The sequence below is a fragment of the Pseudopodoces humilis genome, chromosome 3 (assembly GCF_049639895.1).
Source record: "Pseudopodoces humilis isolate 2021_Gansu_Grassland_sample_001 chromosome 3, ASM4963989v1, whole genome shotgun sequence".
NCBI lineage: Eukaryota > Metazoa > Chordata > Aves > Passeriformes > Paridae > Pseudopodoces > Pseudopodoces humilis.
Window position 1 is genome coordinate 17,758,418 of NC_142202.1, and position 17,664 is coordinate 17,776,081.

General features: G+C 45.9%; 1 protein-coding gene across 2 annotated transcripts in view; it reads left to right on the forward strand.

The window, feature by feature from the left end:
* DUSP10 (dual specificity phosphatase 10) overlaps positions 1-17,664 on the forward strand; it is an 88,720-nt gene that overhangs the window by 67,625 nt on the left and 3,431 nt on the right. For both annotated transcript variants that reach the window (XM_088053570.1, XM_005523313.2), the window contains one exon: positions 16,396-16,773. In XM_088053570.1, coding sequence (XP_087909696.1) covers positions 16,396-16,773 — 378 coding nt within the window. The remainder of the gene's footprint in view (positions 1-16,395; positions 16,774-17,664) is intronic.

The window sequence follows — 17,664 nt, forward strand, 5'->3', positions numbered from 1 at the left end:
ACAAAGAATTTCCCCCAGCCCTTATTCTGGGTATTTATAGCCCAAGGAGCGGAGGTCTAGGAGGGGATACTTCTCTTTTAGCTTGTCAGACTGACCTTTACTTAGCAGCCTTATTTTAGTCGATGTAAAACTGGACTCATAAGTGCTAGAGATGGACAGTGGGAGAGTAGAAGGAGGGGGGAGGAAAGATGAGGGAGGTCATTTGGTCTGAGGCGCTGTGTCATGGACCAGTCAGCAAAACTTGATGAGCAGTCAAGTCTTGTTTTGGTGATATGGGGTCAGAATAATGGACAGAGGGAGATTATTTGTTTAAAAAGTGATCTGAAAGTGTTGTGTTTCTGTGTATAAGTGCTTATGTATGTATATGGCTTTCCTGTAAAGGCCCCTGTTTTAATATGGAATTTGCTTTATCTCTTGATGCTTTGGTGGAGGTGAGCCTCACCAATTAAGGCATCATCCAAGGACACTTCCCTTTCTTCACTTTATTCTCAAGATCCTATTTATAACAATGCTGCCCTCTAGATTAAATTTCCTCTCCCCTGGGTGTTTATGCCATTCAGAGGCATGGTTGGCAGAGTCTGGCTATGGCAGTGGGAAACTAAGGAAGGATTTGCTGCTTAGCTCATACTGTATGTATTTAATTAGCTTATTTTTTCTGTGCAGCTTGCTACTTCCAACCTGCACAGTGTCACAGGAGAATGGAATGGGCTGGTACTTTATCCATTTTCCTCAGCTGAGTTTAATGTCTTTGTAGGACCTAAGGGTCCTGTGAGATATTTCTCTGTGGGTGTATTTTGTGGAAGCTTAAAATTGCTGAACTGTGTCCTTGCTCCTGGCAAGAGTGTGGTCATGCTGGACTTGTTCTGATACTTGCTACAGGATCCCAGTATGGTTTCATTGAGTCTCTGGGGTCATGATGATGCCCTTCATCTGTGGAAGAGGGAGATGGGGTGCTTGGCAGAGCAAGGCTGCCACTGGAGTCCTGCCTTTCTGGTGATAATCCTGCTGTAGTACAGCCTTTGCAGCTGGATATAGTAGTGGTTGTAGTCTGCAAGCCTTCCTATCCTTAGAAAAGTGGTGTGCTGAAGGTGTTCTCTGTGTTCCTCTGAAAACACCTTAGCTTCTATGTACCTCACACTGGTACTTTTTCCGCACCTGGAGTGAGATCCTGGTTGGGATGAAGCTGCAGAGCAGTAATTGGGCAGCGCTGGGCTGTGGGTGGGTTGTGGCAGCCCCTTCTCCCACCTTCCAGCTCTGTGTGCTGCCCTGGGTTTAACCAGGTGCTCGTGGGAGTCCTTGGCCATTTTTCAGGCACTGAGAAAGGTTACCTGAAAGCCCTGCTTAGGAGAAATCCCGTCCCCAAACTGGCCTGTCAGCAGATCTGGAAGTGTGCCAGAAGACAGAAAGCCCAAATCCTTTGCTTTTTCGATATAGTGATGAGCTGGGCTGGAGCAAACCTCACCTCGGGGAGCCTGTAGTGAGGAGCTCCCCCCATCACCGTAACTCACCTCCTGTTCTTTGAAGCGGGGCTCCAGCTGGGATGGAGTTGAGCATGAGATAAAGAAGCGTTTAGGAAGGCTGTGGCTAAGTTTCCGAGCGGGGGGAGTGGCGCTGGAAGCACTCATTATTTAGTTTCACTTGACAGATAGCGTTTTTTCCATCGTGCTTCAGCAGCCGCGGAGCTGGCGCATCCCCATCCCTGGGTTCAGGCGCTAAAACGAAACTGGGGGGTGGCCGGGGAGCCCTCTTTGCCTGCGTTTGTTACTTCGAGTGGTTCCTCTCGCACTTCGCTGCCCGGCCCTAATTTATTGCCGGCCCATCTGATTCCCCCGTGTTGTGTTTGCAAACACTGGTTGCTAGCCGGGCCGTCCAAGCTGCCGTCCCCCTGATCCGGTGCCACCTTCTCCATGTTTGGTGCTGCCTGTCGGCCGCGGCCCCGCTGCCGCTCCCGGGCTCGCTGGCACAGGGGCTCAGCCCCATGGCCGGGGCCGGGCTTGGGTTACCGCCCTGCCTGGGCCTGCGGGTCTGAGGTGCCCCGGGCTTTTTAAGCGGCACAGAAACCCTGTGCTGTTTTACAAGGCCGGGCCGTGATCTATAGATAAATGTATGTATGGTGCACCTTATTAGGCGCGAGTTAAAAAAGAGGTGGTCTGGTTTATTTTTAATGTAGCAGACCGGTATATAAACTAGCGCTGTGACAAGAGAGGGTTTCGTGTGCGCTGTGGCATGGAGGATTTTAAGACCTCTGTTCCTCCCTTTCTATCTGTGTCTCTCCTTGCTGCTTCCTTTAACATTTTCTTGGTCATAAACATAACATATGCATAATTTTGATTTAAGCTCTTAAGAAGAAAGATCTGCTCGTTTCTTTTGCCACAAGGCACGACAACACTTGAGACAGGCATAAATCCTCTGTTTTTACAAAAAATAAACCATTTAGAATCCTGTATTTCACAGTCGTGCTACATGGGCTGTAGCAGCCTGAGCTGTCAGAGCTGAAGCTGCTGCTCAGTCTGTTTATAAAAAAATAGGAAGCAGTCACATTTCCCCCAATGCCCCTAGGCCATGATATTCCATGTTTGCTGAAATCTAAAGGCCTCACTTTTTGTGGATGCTTTATTTTTTAAAAATTTATATTGTTTTCCTTAGCGTTGGAAGGGAGAGGGAGCAAAACTGGAGATACGAGCCCGGTGTCCCTTCTGCTTGAGGCTAGTGTCAAAGCTGAATTTAGAGAGGGGGAGAGCGTGGTGCTGTGACCCTGGGCTGGGTCAGCAGCCCTGGCACTCCTTTGTAGGGTTGTACCCCTTTCCCTCCTGCAAACCCAACACTGAGGCTTCTCTGCCTTCCCTGAGCGCCTCAGCTCATAGCCAAGTGGCCTGGAGTCTTGGGGACATGTGTGCTTGAGTTGGCTACTGGAACCTAAAAATTGAAAATGGGAGCTTCATTTGCATTCAGATGAAAAGTACTCTTTTTCCCTGACTGAGACATTTAGGCTTGAAGTTCAGCTTTTTTGTTTTTTTTTTATGAGTTAAATTAACTTTATAAAGGAAACAAAAATTAAAAATTGAAGCATCTGTGCTAGCACATCTTGACAGCTTTTAACACAAGAGGAGTTGCCTTTGTCTCCCTTACCAGGGTCTACCTATGGCATTATCTCCATCCTGCTTTCTTCCTCTTCCTTCAAGATCCAGCAGTGGGATCCTTGTGAACCTGCTTAAATCTTGTGTTTAGTTTGTAAAGGTTTCTGTGTTTGAGTTTGAGGAAGCAAAGGTATTCAAAAACAGAGGTGAAAAATATGATTTGGCTTTTTTTTTTTTTTAATTCCCAGTATATGCTGTAAACTCATGGCTGGACTACTGCAAAGGAGATGGGGAGGAACCAGCTGATTCCTCCACAAAAACTGGTTCCTTCTCTGTTCTTTTTCACAGTCTGTGGAGCTTATTTATGCTCTGGCTTTCAGTCTTCTCTCTGCTCATCTGACAGGGAAATAAACGAAGTGACTTGCTCTCATTATAGTGCGGAGTGTAAGACCTGCCAACAAACCACTTCATGCTTTCTGCCATGGTCTAAGAATAGTTTCAGATCTCTTACCACATTAGAGTCACATATCAGCAAAGTTGAAACAACTACAGAGGGACTGAGATGCTTACAATATGAATAATTACTTGCTTTATGTTGTCCTATATTCATGTAAATACTGTGATCAACTGCCTTTGAAATACCTGACCTGGTCATAATCTATACAAATACATTAATTATTACTGTCATTAATTACATAATTTAACAGTGTCAGTGTTGCTTTAAACCCTAATTGGATTACACTGCACAAGTGTATTTGAAAGTAAAACTTGATGTAATGGTCAACAAATCCAGCTGACCAACAAAACATGTGCCTGGCACTTACTTCCACCAGAGATCTCCACTGAATAAGTATTAGGTCATGGCTGTAATAGGGAAATGTGTAGTTTTAAAAACATTGGATGTTTCACATGTGTTACTTAACATTTAAAAATAAAGTGTGTTCCCTTTGTGCTGCAGAGGAGAGCTGGCCCCATCAGTCACTGGGGGACTGGCTCTGTCAGGGCTGAGATTTCACCTTCAGTGTTCAGACTCTGACTGCTGGTGCTTAAAGTATCTTTCTACTGGAATAAATAATCTTCTTGGCCATCACACTATAAAATTGGTTGTATGTGTTGTTACCTTTTGCATATAGATAAATTGGCACAATAGTGTGGCTGGAGACCACAGTCTTTACCATATTTTGAGGGCATACTTCTGCAGATGAGAGGTACCTCTAAACTTGGAATTAAGAACTAAGAGTTAAAAAGCAAACTTACATTAGGCAAACCTCTCTGGTGCTTGTCAAGAAAAATCTTGTTCCAGTTCAGTGTAAACTGGGGTAACATTCTCTATGATGTTCCTGGTAGGTAGATGTTGGGTTATAATTAGCTGAATGCCTCATGTGCTGCCCTTACCCTTGCCCTGCCAGAGGTGAGAAATTCCGCTACTGAAATCTTTCTAGGACAGTGTGCTCATCTGTCTTCTGACGTTTTATTCTTGAGGTGGGCACAACCATTTGGAGAGGCTCAGGGTAGAAGGGCAGCTTTGTTTGAGTTTTAGGTGGTGTCTGCATCTTGGCTAATACAGATGGACTATTTAAAAAAATAAAAATTTTAAACCTATACATGGGTGGTTTCCTTCTAAAGCAGCAGCCAAAGTTTTTACTATACTTATGAGCACAGAAGTTTTCAGTGAGATTGCCTTGGCTTTATGGTGCGTTTGAAGTGGAGGTTCATCCTATGTCTTTAGGCTATGACTCTTTACTCTGTGAAAAGCCCATTATTGTTAGGGGTTGTTATTTATGTAAACAACTCAAGAGTGAAGAAATGCCATAAATATGGGCAGTGTGCACACATCTCAGTGTTTCCCTGCTTTGCAATTTCACCAGCCAGCCAGGTGGGAAACACCTCTCAAATATTCAGTATCAGTTTGCAGGGCTGTAGAAGTCATGCTGTTTAAAGTAGATTATGGTAATATGAAGATAACCTAACGCATTGTCCCTCTGTGTGTGAGATAAGATTATGCATGGTGCTTTGGCCTTGTTGGGAAGTCCCTGGTGGGCCTGGGAGAGTGCTGGCTACAGAAATCACAAGGCTGACCTGAATTACTTTAAGCAGTTGTTTTTCTGAAGCTTCGATTCTAAGTTCTCACCTGAATCTGTCTTTGGCAGTTTTTTCAACACCTCTGTACTGTAAAAGTCAATTTGTTGCTATCACAAAAGTGTTTGGTGAGATAAGGCTTAAGGAAGAGCAGTGTAAATATCATGGATGTCACCCTTCCCTTCCTTACCTAAAAGTTAAGGCTGCAAAGAGTCCCGTTGAGAGGAGACTGGATCAAGGTGCTGTCTTGAACACTGCATTTACTTCAGCTTCCCCTGGCAGGCCTTTCACCTGTTGTTGATCCATTGAGTGTCGGGGGTTGTGGGAAAGCTGAAATGTGCACTAGTGCCCTTGGCTTCAGCCACCAGTCCTGGCTGTGCCAGTCAGGACACCCTGTGAGGAGGCAAAGTGGGGACTGCTGTGGGCAAGAGGCACAGAGGGGTTCAGGGGACATGTTTCTGCAGCTGGAAAGTCCAGGGGTGCTCGTGGTCTCTGCACAGTGAATGCTCTGTGGTTCAGTAGTGAAGCTTGGGGGTTTTGTTGTTTCATTTTGTTTAAACACCTTGTGGCTTTTTAGTACAGGAAACGGTGCTTCAATTAGTATCTCTGGTGAAGGCAGCCTTGCATAAGGGAGCACTCTGAAGGTTGTTTTTGGTGTGTCCTCCACTGCTTAGAAAGATGTTGATTCCCCAGGTGCCTGTGTCCTACCAGGAGGTGGTCTCTGACCTAGTTCTGGAGCAGCATTTTGGGGCTGGAAGGACAGGGGGAGAGATGGAGAAGTAAGTCAGTCCACCGTGTGGTGCAAAAAGGGAGTAACTGGACTAGAGAGATAAATCTGGGCCTAGAGTGCAGGGTGGTCTTGTGGCCAGGGGAGCTCTGACTAAGCCCACATGATAGACTTGCCATGAGGCATAGTGAAGTTATTTTCATCTATTATTTTTTTTTCTTGTTTTGATGTCCCTTGCACCCTTTGTAACACTGAGCTTATTTCTCTTGCTGCCCTTGGTGTGAAGTGTGGTTGGCCCAAGTTCATCCACAGTCACAGTGGTGCCCTGGGACAACACAGCTGCCTGCTGCAGAAAGTGGGAGATGGATTTAGGAGCACACTCTTCCCTTGACAGTGCATTTTTGCTAAATTTTAGGCTCTGATTTGCCTCCAGGTGTTTTTTGTGCTTTAAAAAAGTTGAGGTGCGTATTCATGCATTTCTCTGCTTGGGTGAGGGGGTTGCCTCCTTTTCAAAGGAATGCTCTGCTCCCAGTGAAGAGAGCAAGATCCAGAAGGGGCACAAGCTTCTGATCTTCTGGCACTTGGTTTCAGTAAGCCTGTCCCAGGAGAGTGCATGCAGAGAGACCCAAACTGGCAAGTCCACAGGGAGCAACTAGGACCTTGCAGGTCTAGGTACTGCCTAGTCCCTCTGACTTGAAGGGATGAGTTTCTGATTGCTGCTGCCTGGGGCAGTGCCACCCTTGTCTAGCTCAGCTGCACCAATACCTCCTGCAGTGGGAGCTTCTGCACTGGGCTGTCCCCACTGGAGGGGATGGTGGGGTCGGGAGGGAACTGTAAATCTGTCATTACCTGCTGCTGGAGGGACAGGAATGGTCCCACTGGGTGGGAGGGGCTTGGGAGCCACTGCTTCTGCCAGGGTTGAGTGCTGCTTTGTGTGCTTGCAGCACCCTGCTTCCAAGATCAGGGCTTTGAAGGAGTAAGTTGGAAAAAATAAATTAAGAAAATAGTAATAGAAATGTGAACACATTGGCTCCAACTATTTTACTATGCCCTAGCTTTAAAAAGTCTGCAGCATGCCTGGATAAATTCCCACTTGATTCACTGCAACAGAGAAGAGCTGCTTCTAATTAAAGGTAATAAAAAGAACAAATGTTATTCCTTGTCCACACATGAATTATCATATATTTTATTTCTTTTTTTTTTACAATGGCTTAAAGAGACTTGGAAAATAGAAGATAACTTGCAAGCTTCTGTCACATCAGTTGAATTGGTTGTCTCCAGTTCATTATGCCAGAGTGTGATATTAAGCCTTATTTAAGCAGTTGAACACAATGTTTTAAAGCAAAAGCTATTGGTGGAGCAGTTGACCCATACTCTGTTGGTGCTGGGCTCTTAATTCTCTTGTTCTCTGTTCAGGTAATGGATATGTCCAGTTGGTGAGAGCTAAGAATAAGACTTTTGCTGCTGCTTAAAATTTGCTGGCATATTTTAGGTACAAAACCACTCTGATTGTTTAAAATGAAATTAATCTTAAATTCATAGGTGTTAGTCCAGCAAGGCAAAGGAACATCTCTATTTAGGGATAACACAGTTTTTATGTTTCCTGGGAAATATTAGTGTTAACTCACCTGTGGAGACAAGGGATTATTTTATTTGGACACAAGGGCTGATTTTCATCTGGCTGGAGATAGTCTTTGTTTAGCTCTGGATTCTATAAATATGTCTTTTTCTCTTCCTCCTCTCCCTGCTTCTTTCTGGCCTTGATTTTGGAGAATATGGATGCAATCTGGGTCAACTTTCTCTTGCCCTGTGGGGTTTTTGGGGGCTAGTTCCTGGACCATTTAGACTGGGATAAATGTGCCAGCAGAGCTGGCCCAGAAGCTTTTGTCAAAGTGGGGGCTGGCATGCACCATGCTGATTCCAGTAGTCTGCTGTTTTTATTTTGGACTGTGTGACACTGGGATATGTCAAGACAGCATCTTTGCTTTCTCTGTTTTTCTTTCATATGCTTAGGAATACGTTGCTGGAAGATGTCAAATGAGAGCCGGCTATTGTTATTTCTAGATAAGAGGGTAGAAACTTTTCAGTCTAAAAAGAGTTTAATTTCATCAGGAATGGATGGTACTCTGAAATGGGGGTGTGGTATATCAGCACCCTGATTTCCTTTCATGTTAATGTGCATGGTGCTGGTGTTTCTGATGTAGAGGAGCAGTGGTTTGGACTGGAAAAGAGCCTGTGTCATCCTCAGGAGAAACAAAGCAGCCTATTCTCTCTTTGGAAAGCAGCTGTCCTGGAGAGGTTGCCCTTAAAAGGGGAAAGAGAATAAATGGATGGCTGAAGCATGAAAAAGTCAGCATTCTCTAAAACACGCAGATGAAACAGAAAGGTTCACTCCTACGCAACCAGGATTACGGATGTCTGACACAGTGCTGGGACCCTTCTCCCTCCTCAGACGTGCTGAGCCACAGCTGCCCGCATCCTGCTCCTGTGCTGGCTCTTTCCAGGCCACTTGCTTGAGAGATGCATATGGTGATGGCCAGGGAGGGAACTGGTAATAGATTAAAAAACAAATGAAATGTGGTGTTCTGGGCAAGTCTGCTCAGCTCTACCTCTGTCTGGGAAAACAGACCCATAGCTCTTTGTCAATATAAAACCATTTGTGGTATTTTATTGCATTAAAATAGTTTCTGTTCCCTCCCCCCTCACTTCCCCTGCCTCCTTCGTACATAGCTTTAGCTTTTCATGATGACCTTTTTGTTAATATGATTTCCAGTGGGAGCATTTCACAGTAGAAGTATGTATTCCTTCAGGGTTTATGCTGACATTTCCAGTGATTATTTAATTGGACTTCATGTTAGCCTTCATCCCCATGGGAACACATACTTTTGCCATGAGAAGTTGTAATGTGACTAATTTTGAGTTTCTGCTATAAACGCTTGCCCTCCAGGGAGGGTAAGTCCAGTCCTCCTTGGTGGCTGCAGAGTTGTCACCATAGCGTGTTTGGGATGTGGGGTTTCTTGCCTTAGTCCTGTTTACATTCTTGTATAGTTTAGTCCTTGTACCAAAATTCAGGCCTTCTCCTCTTTCAGCTTCCTGACTGCTCCCCAAGGATAACACAGTGTTTTGGAGGATGCTGGCTTATTTTCCCATGAATACTTGAGTTTTTAGTTTGAAATAAGCAGACTCAGCACTCCTACAGCATAGGGCAGATTTCCAGGTACAAGCTGGAACCACTGTCTCGAATGCAGAGGTGGTCCCAAAGTATTCAGGGTAGCTTCTGGACAGGCTGGTGAGTAGTTCAAAGGTTAGTAGTAATTCTTGGAAAAACTGACAGGTAAAGGGACAGTATGGATGAAATGTGTGGGTTTGCATGGGTGTCCAGGGTCTGAGAAAAATATGAAATTTAAGACAAAAAAGTATAAAGGAAAAAAAAAATAATTAAACTGAAATCCAAGAAAGGTTTTCTAGTTACAGGTCAAGGAAAAAAGATTGTTTCTTTCTAATTGGAATGAATTTTGATGATCTAGTAGTCATGAGGAGAGGAAAAGTGAAGGGGTGAAAGCTGATGGTGGAAAAAAGCAAGTCATGTGTTGAGGTGTGGGAAGCTCCTGGGGGTGATGGTGTGGTTGAAAATGGGTGGTGGTGGGATGGGAGGAGCCAAGACTGGAGATGGGCAGAGCCAACAACTCTGGCAGGGCCTGGTAGGGGAAGGGGCTTTGGATGACCTCTCGCCTGCCTCCCTAGGGTGTGGCCCTAGGAGAGCCACCTTTGCTGTGCCTGGTGTCAGAGGAAAAAAATAATAAAAGTAGATGAGGCCAAGGACCTCAAGAGCCAGTGTGAGGGGTATTAACCGTAGTGAGATAAAATTAGAAATAACATGCAAACGTGTGTGCATGCCCCTCGATGCTGAGGGGAAACCTTTCCTCTTCATCTGGCGTCACACTCTTGACTTCTAAAGGGACCTCAAAGCCATTGTGTCAAGGATGTGCTTGTGACTCCTCTAGGCCAGAATTTGTGTACAAACTGACCTCTCAGGATAGTTCCCACATGGAAAAAACCTGACCTTGCAAGTTCTTCGGAATGCAAAGTTTTGCCTTTTTTTTGAAGTGCTGTTGGCAGCTCAGTTCAAGGGAGAGACTAGATTAGATTGAGTGTATCAAGGTGGAAACTGTTCTTTGTGTGTGCTATTTACTTTTACTTTTTTATGTTTGCTCAAAGCTTAATCTTTTGCAGCACAGCTGGTGCTGAATGCTGTGTGGGTGACAGGGAAAGCCCCATGGCAGGGTTGCCTTGGAGCATCTCACAGACAGGTGAGGAGTTCACTAATGTCACGTGGCTGAGTGTGGTCAGCCTTAGCTCCTGTGCGCTATGGATGCGACCTGAGTGCCTCCATGCCCTCCCTGACAGTTTCCTTGGTGCTCAGCAGAGCTACACCTGCAGCCATAGCTGTGTTGGTGGTATGAAGAGATGGTCTAGGTGGTTGTCCATATCCTGGGAGTGGATTGGGCCTATAATGGCAGAATTCTGCTGTACAGCAGCATCTTCCTTGGTAGAAGGCCCGTGGTATGGGAGCAGCCCACATGGTGGCATTGCAGTGGTGGTGGCTCAGCACGAGTGTGCCAGCCTGCAGCAGGACCTCTAGACACTGGTGGCAGCATGGTAGGGGGTGCCCATGAGATCTGGACCCTCCTGCTCAGGAGGCTGAGGAAGGGGGAGAACACTGGGTGGGTGAAGCATCTGGACAATACCTAACTTCTATTTTTACATGCTGGAGTCACGTTTGCTTAACCTTGAGGCATCCTGTGCTTTGAATCAACTTGACACAAAGTCATCTGTTCATTAATAACACAGGAGCAGTTTAATTGTTGTGTTAGTGGAAAAATACATGAGACTGTCATCAGCTGTTGCTTCTGGCAGTGCTTTTCTGCAGTAATGTAAATAAATGAGGTCACAGGTTTAAAGGAACAGGCTGTACTTGCACAAATTCAAAGCGTCGTCTTAAACAGATACGCACCAATTGTCTGAGTGTCTTTGTCCTGCACCCCAAATGTTGCCTGTGACATTTCAGCCCTAAACTCACTCAAACACAGCCACAGGGTTTGCTGTGGTGGTACTGACAGGGCACACGCTGAGTGGGTATTTTAAAGCTTGGCTTAATTCTTGGGTGAGTAAAGCCTGTGGTGGCCAGAACTGTGGTATCGCCAGATTCTCTGCTGCATGCCCTACAAGAGCCCAGCAACATAAGAGGAGTGGAATTTACAGACTGAACATCTCTTCTGCTGATACTTCCCAGTGTCCTAGGATTTCTATTGTTCTTGTGGTTGTGTGTGCATTGCTTTTCTTTTTTTTTTTCTTTCTTTCTTTTTTTATTTCTGAGATGGCTTTGTGGTATTGTAATCGAGGATGAGCAGATCCAGAAATCTGCCTGGACAGCTTTGAAAGCTGTATAAAAGCTCTGGTTGTCTCCCGAGACCACGTGCTTAGTCTGAATGTGGCTGCCACATCTGCAGTCTGTCATGTATAAAGGTATGTTCCTGTTTGCAGTGGGAGCAGGAACACCCAGTACCTGCCACACTCAGAACAAAGTATATCCACCCCGATGAGGTAATGCAAAGGTGCTGCTTTGTGGGGAGGGTATTTCATTGTAGCTGCCTCTCTCTAAGCTCTCCCACTGGAGAGGTAACAAGGTCATTTACTCTCTTAACTGTGGGATAAGAGCCTGTTTCCAGATAGGAAACATATTGCAAATGTGCCAAAGCATATTGTAAACCCAAATCCTAGTTTGCATATAGTCACACAGCCAGAGAGCAGCACTGGTGGCTGAAGGAGATGCCAACGGAGAGACAGAGGAGGAGGGCAGCTGTTACTGCAGGTCTGTACTTAAATTCTCAATAGTCTTGAATTCTTCAATATTCTTAAATTTTTCAATATTCTTGAATAACAAACAACAAAACAACAAAAACCCTAAACTAAAAAGCTGCAATGGCACAAACAAACAAACAACACCCCCAAACAAAACAAACAAATCCCCAACCAATCCCCAATCCACTTTTATAAATTTGTGCAGGTAAGGTTTGTTTTTCTGTATTTCTTTGAAACTGATGCTATTGTAAGGCCATAGTCTCATAAAAAGCTGGGTGCATCATTCCTGCTGTACCTTTTGTGCCTGTTTTGCATCAAATTTGCCCTCTTCTAATGGCAAATGACAGACACTTTTAAGCATGACTTTTATGCCAGCACCAAGATGCTTTTGTCTTTTTTTATTTGTTCAGAGCTGCTTTGGCTGCTGTCCAGCTGCTCACCTGGTCTTGCAGTGCTGGTGTGAGCCCTGGGCTCCTGGGTGGCATTGGAGCTGGGAAATCTGTGTGCAGCTGCTGCTCAGGTGAGGGATTTTGAAGAGCATTAAGTGAGATATTTAGGGGCAGATGGCTGCAGAGAACTTGAACAAATGAATGGGAATAGCTGAAGCATGTACAATGCTGACTTAAAACTTCCCAAAAGTTTTGAGGTCTCAGACACTCCAAAGTCTGTTGTCACTTATTAACTGTTCTGGCAGGGCAGGATGTTGGCAAATGTCATGCAGTTGAAACTGCAAAAATGGTTCTGCAGCCTGGGTCTTGCATCAGTAGTGAGCAAAGAGCCGTTGGTGTTCTGTTGTATTCTGCTAGATACCACAAAAGGCCGTCCGCCAGCAAAGGTTCTACTTCATTCATTGATTTCCTCATGGAAGAAATACCTCAGGTTCCCCAAAGTGCTGAACATCCTTGTATGTCCATCTTTGGGTTTGGGTAGATTCAGCCTTCTGAACACCCATCCAGCAGCCGTTCTGGAACAGAGCAAAAGCACTTGGGGTGTTCTCTGTGTCCATGCACAGGCTGCATCACACTGGCTGGGCATACTTGCCCATGCTTTGGTCATTACAAGCTCTGTGGAGTGTTTAAAGCCAGGAGAGGTGGGCTGCAGGCAGGACAGTCTGTTGAAGTGCACGTCTATTGGTGGCTAATCTGCCTTGCCGGCATTTCGGCTTGTCACTGGAGGTGGCTACACTCATGAGTCCAGGCTCCATGGTGGTGGTTCCAACAGCACTGCCATGTGTTCCCATGGGCTTCCTTGGTGGATTTATTGTATTGCCTCTCTGCTTTGGCTGTCTCTATATGATGAAGGCTTTTCCCATATTGCAAATAGCATCTGAAAAGCTGCTTTTAAAATACAGCTTCTATGCTAGTGAGAGGCTTCTGCTGAGTTATGCTTCTTGGCCACAGGTGCTGTTACTGCCCTCTGTAATGCTTCTTTCATTCCCCTGGTTTGGGTAGGCTTGGACAGGGTCAGACACAAAACAGCTTTTGTTACAGCCCCAAGTGGAGTCTCTGCATCCATGCTTGAGCTTCTTTGTGATCTGGAGTTGTAGTCAGTAGCAGTGATGTCTTGCATTTTACTGAGTTTAATGAATCAGCTCTTAGACCAGGCTTGCAAGAGCTTTGTGTTGGTCTCTGCTGTGAGTACAGCCTCTTCTCTCCCTCCTCTTCTACCCTTGCTACATGAAGACTTTAAATGCTGAAATAGCAGGTGCTTGACAAGGGACTACAGATGTATTTGAATACTTTGTATGTTGTATTTACCTTCATGTGGAAAACCCATCCCTTTCTGACTGATCATTATTAACTTTGCTTGGACCTGTTTTGGGAGGTAGTCTCAAACTTAAGTAAAGCCTGAGCATTATGCATGCATGAGCTCCACTTAAATTCCCTAGTGCTTCATAAATCAGTTTGTGCAAGGATCATGTGTGTTGAGGATGGAACAACAGCACTCAGGAGGTGTCTGGGTCCTGTTTTGGGACCTGCATGACTCATATGGCAGCACAGATCCAAGCTAAGCTCCTGCTGTTGGATTAGGGTTCAGCTTCCCTCCATGACTGCATTGTGCTGCATCTTTTCTGGGCACCAGTGTTGTTGTCCAGTCATCCCTTGCTGGTGTGTCTGAGCCAGTTAAGGTTAGTAATCCTCTCCCCAGTAATGTGTTCTTTCAGGAGCATTTGCTCTGAGAGTTGCTTTAAATATTGCTTGAACTGACTTTTTAACTCTCACATGAAGAGGTGAACAAGGAGAATGGGGGATGTGAACTGACATTAGGAATGGTGAGACTGGCAAACGTCTATAAAAAAAAATTGTGGATGAAGGTAATATATGACTGGCTACTCCACTTGTTAGGGCATCTTCCACATGTTGTATTTGGGGGGCATATTCTACATGTTGTATTTGGGGTCCCTTCCCATCCTTTGCCCTGATGCTCTGATGTGTCTTACAAGACAGCTCGTGAAGCAAGCTGGTGTCTGCCACACCATCAGTGTCCCCACCTGATGTCCCCACCTGATGAACCAGTGGGGTCCCACCTCCACCTGAGACTGCTTATTCCCAGAAGTCAGCAGGAGAGGTGGAAAATGAGCCTTGGCTCTGGGGTCACTAAAACAACTTTTTCAGGGGTTTTCTTGGGAATCCTAGCATGCTGTGGCTATTGTTTAAAGAGCCATATTCAAGCTGAATGGATTGCTTGCCCATTCAGAAAGATGGAAATACGGGTTAGGGTTTAGCCTGTAGCCTAACCTATAGGCTGGGCCTATTGGTTTAGATGAGACTTCAAACATCTCCAGCTTGGGGACTGTCATCTTGTTTGTTTTCTTGAGTGGACTGAGAAGACTTTTCAGGCCCTGTTGAGGCCAGGTGGTGCAGTTGAGCTCAGATTTTTGTCCTTGCTCTTCTTTCTATCCTGATGCCCTGCTGCTACAACTTTGAGAATAGAGATCTTTAAAGCAAATCTGTTTGCCTCTGTGTCCTGTAAACTGCAGGACTTGCTGAAGACAAGCACATTTGTGAGGCAGGGGAAATATTCTGCATTTTGTAGGCATTTCAGGTTTTCTGAGAAATTATGTTACTAGCAGTATGTGAAGGACATGAGTTTGGATGTGAAAAAGGGCACTTGCACTAGAGGGGCTTAGATGGTTGTAATCTAGTCAGGGTGCCTTGTGTCCTTGGAATACAGCACAGGGCATGGAAATGGGCTTGGGTGGGTGCCACCCTATGGGTGGGTACGTCACAGGCACTTGAATAGGACATTTGAGTTGCAGCACTCAACAGCAGGCATTTTCTGTGTCTGTTTTGCTGTGTCTGATCCAGAGCCCGAGTGGCAGTGTGTTTTGCTTCACTTAAAAACCTTAACTGGATCACTGTGAAAGAGCATGGAAAAGACAAATAGCCTCTCTTTTATTTGTTTTATTTTTCTTTTTAAATAGCATTATTGAGAGGGTGACATTCCGCATTTATTTTGGCTAGTGTGGCTCTTTCTAGTAACTTCAGAGTCGTTCTCCCCCCTCATGGGGTTTTTTTGGCTTGCAGTTAACAAAGTGCAATTGAGCCTGAGCACTTGGCTCATTTCGATGGCGAGCATGACTTCAAGTATCCCAGTACAAGAGCAACGTGTGTGAGGTGGGAGGGGGGGAATGCATCCTTGCATTTCTCCTCTTTCCGCCTTTTTCTTTCGAAGGAGCCACCTGTTACATTACATCAGCGGCTCCCAGGAACGCCGCCTCCTACCAAGGCCTCGCACAAAGTAGTAGTTCTTGTATTGTTTGCACTCAAAGAGCTGATGTAGTGCCAGCTGATGTCATTGTGTGCTTTGTGGGATCGCCATGGAAACTGGGCAGGTGGGGAGCCTGCCGCTGATGTCAGTGCCGAATGAGGTGTAGAAAGAAGGTCCACTTTGCTTGCCCCAGCTCTGTGAAGCCGCCCTCCTTGGGAAATAAAAAATGGACGGGAAGAGAAATGGTGCTTGAAAAAGGGAAGGCACGAGCTTCCTTCACTGAGAAAGCGACTTCTCCTCCCCCCTCGGATCCATTTCCCAATCTATTTTAATGTCCTAAAAATAACTCTCGCTAGATATTTTCAGGTGGCCGGGGCAGCAAAAGGAGAGCTGTTTGCCACATGTTAAGCAAGCACCTCGGTCACTGTTAGGTTACAAGGAGTGGTTTTCTTTTGTTCGAGTGCGCAGACGGGTACATGCTGTTCCCTGGAGCGATGCCGGGGTGAGCTGCTCCATCCTCCTCAGAGCTCTTGGGTGGGGGGATGCTCTGCAGGGCAGGTAAAGCTAAGACTGTCCCAGCTGGCTTGCTGCTCTGCTTTAGTGTGTTGATAGCCCCTTGGCCCCTAGTTTTGGTGATGTTTTCCTTCTTGGAAAAACACCTTCCTTGTGGCTCAGGCCAGTAGGTGAGGCAGCCCCAGCAGGCCGATGTTGCACAGAGGCGTGTTTGTCCGTGAGCCTGTTTCTTGGCACCGTCCGCCGTGCAGAGGGAGGACAATGCCTGCTGCTGATTCATGCCACCCTTGCTGTTGACAGCCCAGTGACACTGTTACAGTGGTGGTGGGGACAGGAGAGCCAGCTCCAGCCCTCGTGGCCCCACTGTGTGCTCTGAGGAAATCTTGGGGTGTCTAACCAAAGTATCTGCTTGGTCTCCCTTCCCAGGAGGACTCAGCGGTTTCAAGCAGAACCACGAAAACCTCTGCGACAATTCCCTCCAGCTGCAAGAGTGCCCCGAGGGGGGAGGAGGGGGTGGCGCCTCCGCTGTGCCCCCCGTGCTACCTCAGTCCATCCCCACCACGCCAGACATCGAGAACGCTGAGCTCACCCCCATCCTGCCCTTCCTCTTCCTCGGAAATGAGCACGATGCTCAGGACTTGGAGAAAATGCAGAGGATGAACATCGGCTACGTCATCAACGTGACCACCCACCTGCCCCTGTACCATTACGAGAAAGGCATGTTCAACTACAAGCGGCTCCCGGCCACTGACAGCAACAAGCAGAATCTCAGGCAGTATTTTGAAGAGGCTTTTGAGTTCATTGGTAATTGCCCTTTCCTGGAAATACTCCTGTTTGTTTTTTTATTTTTATTTTTTTTACCCACTGTAACAATTTAGAGTGAACTTTATGCTTTGCCAACAACTCTGAAGGCTGGTTAAGGCCCTATTTCCTTTAGTTTGAGTTGTTAGAAATGCTGAACACATCATATTTCTGTCCTTTCTCATCTCTGGCACATCTGGTTAAGTAGCCCGAGGTTACAGTTTTTATCCAGTGATAGTGACGCCTACCTCCAGGCTTCTAAATTCAGGAAGCCCCACAAAATTGAGACTTTCGTCATCCTATCTTTTTGATTCCCTTGCATTCCTAGTTTCCACACAGTGGCTTCCAGCCAGTTTTTCATAGTGAATATGCTTAATGGTGTCTCAGTCTTTGCTAACTTAATGAGAAAACTGACAAACTTTCACACTTGGCTTGTTCCACCATTAAATTTGTAGCTTCAGAGTGTATGTGTGGTTGAGTGGATAGTGGTGAAAACTTGCATTAATAAGCCTCTAAACCCTGTAGGCTGTGTGAGAGAGCTCACCATAGACATGCAGCTTGTTGTGGAGATTGCTGAAGAAGTGACCCAGCAGCATTGTTCTGGACCTCATTATGATCAACACAGCACAGCCCTCAGCCAAGTTTAGGGCCATGCTCAGCTAGGCTAAAGCCAGATGGCCACTTCAAGCAGGGCTGGTCAGAGAGGTCTTCAGCATGTGCTACTGAAAGCTTTTGAGGACCTTTCCTTGTCCTTCTAGATGTCTTTGTGGACACTGCTTTTGTGGCATAGTAAAAGTGATTCCCTAGCACAAGTATGTGTCCTGAGAGGTTTTCTGCAATATGCTGGGGATATTTTACTGACATAAAATTCCATTTTCTTGTGCTGAGACTGAG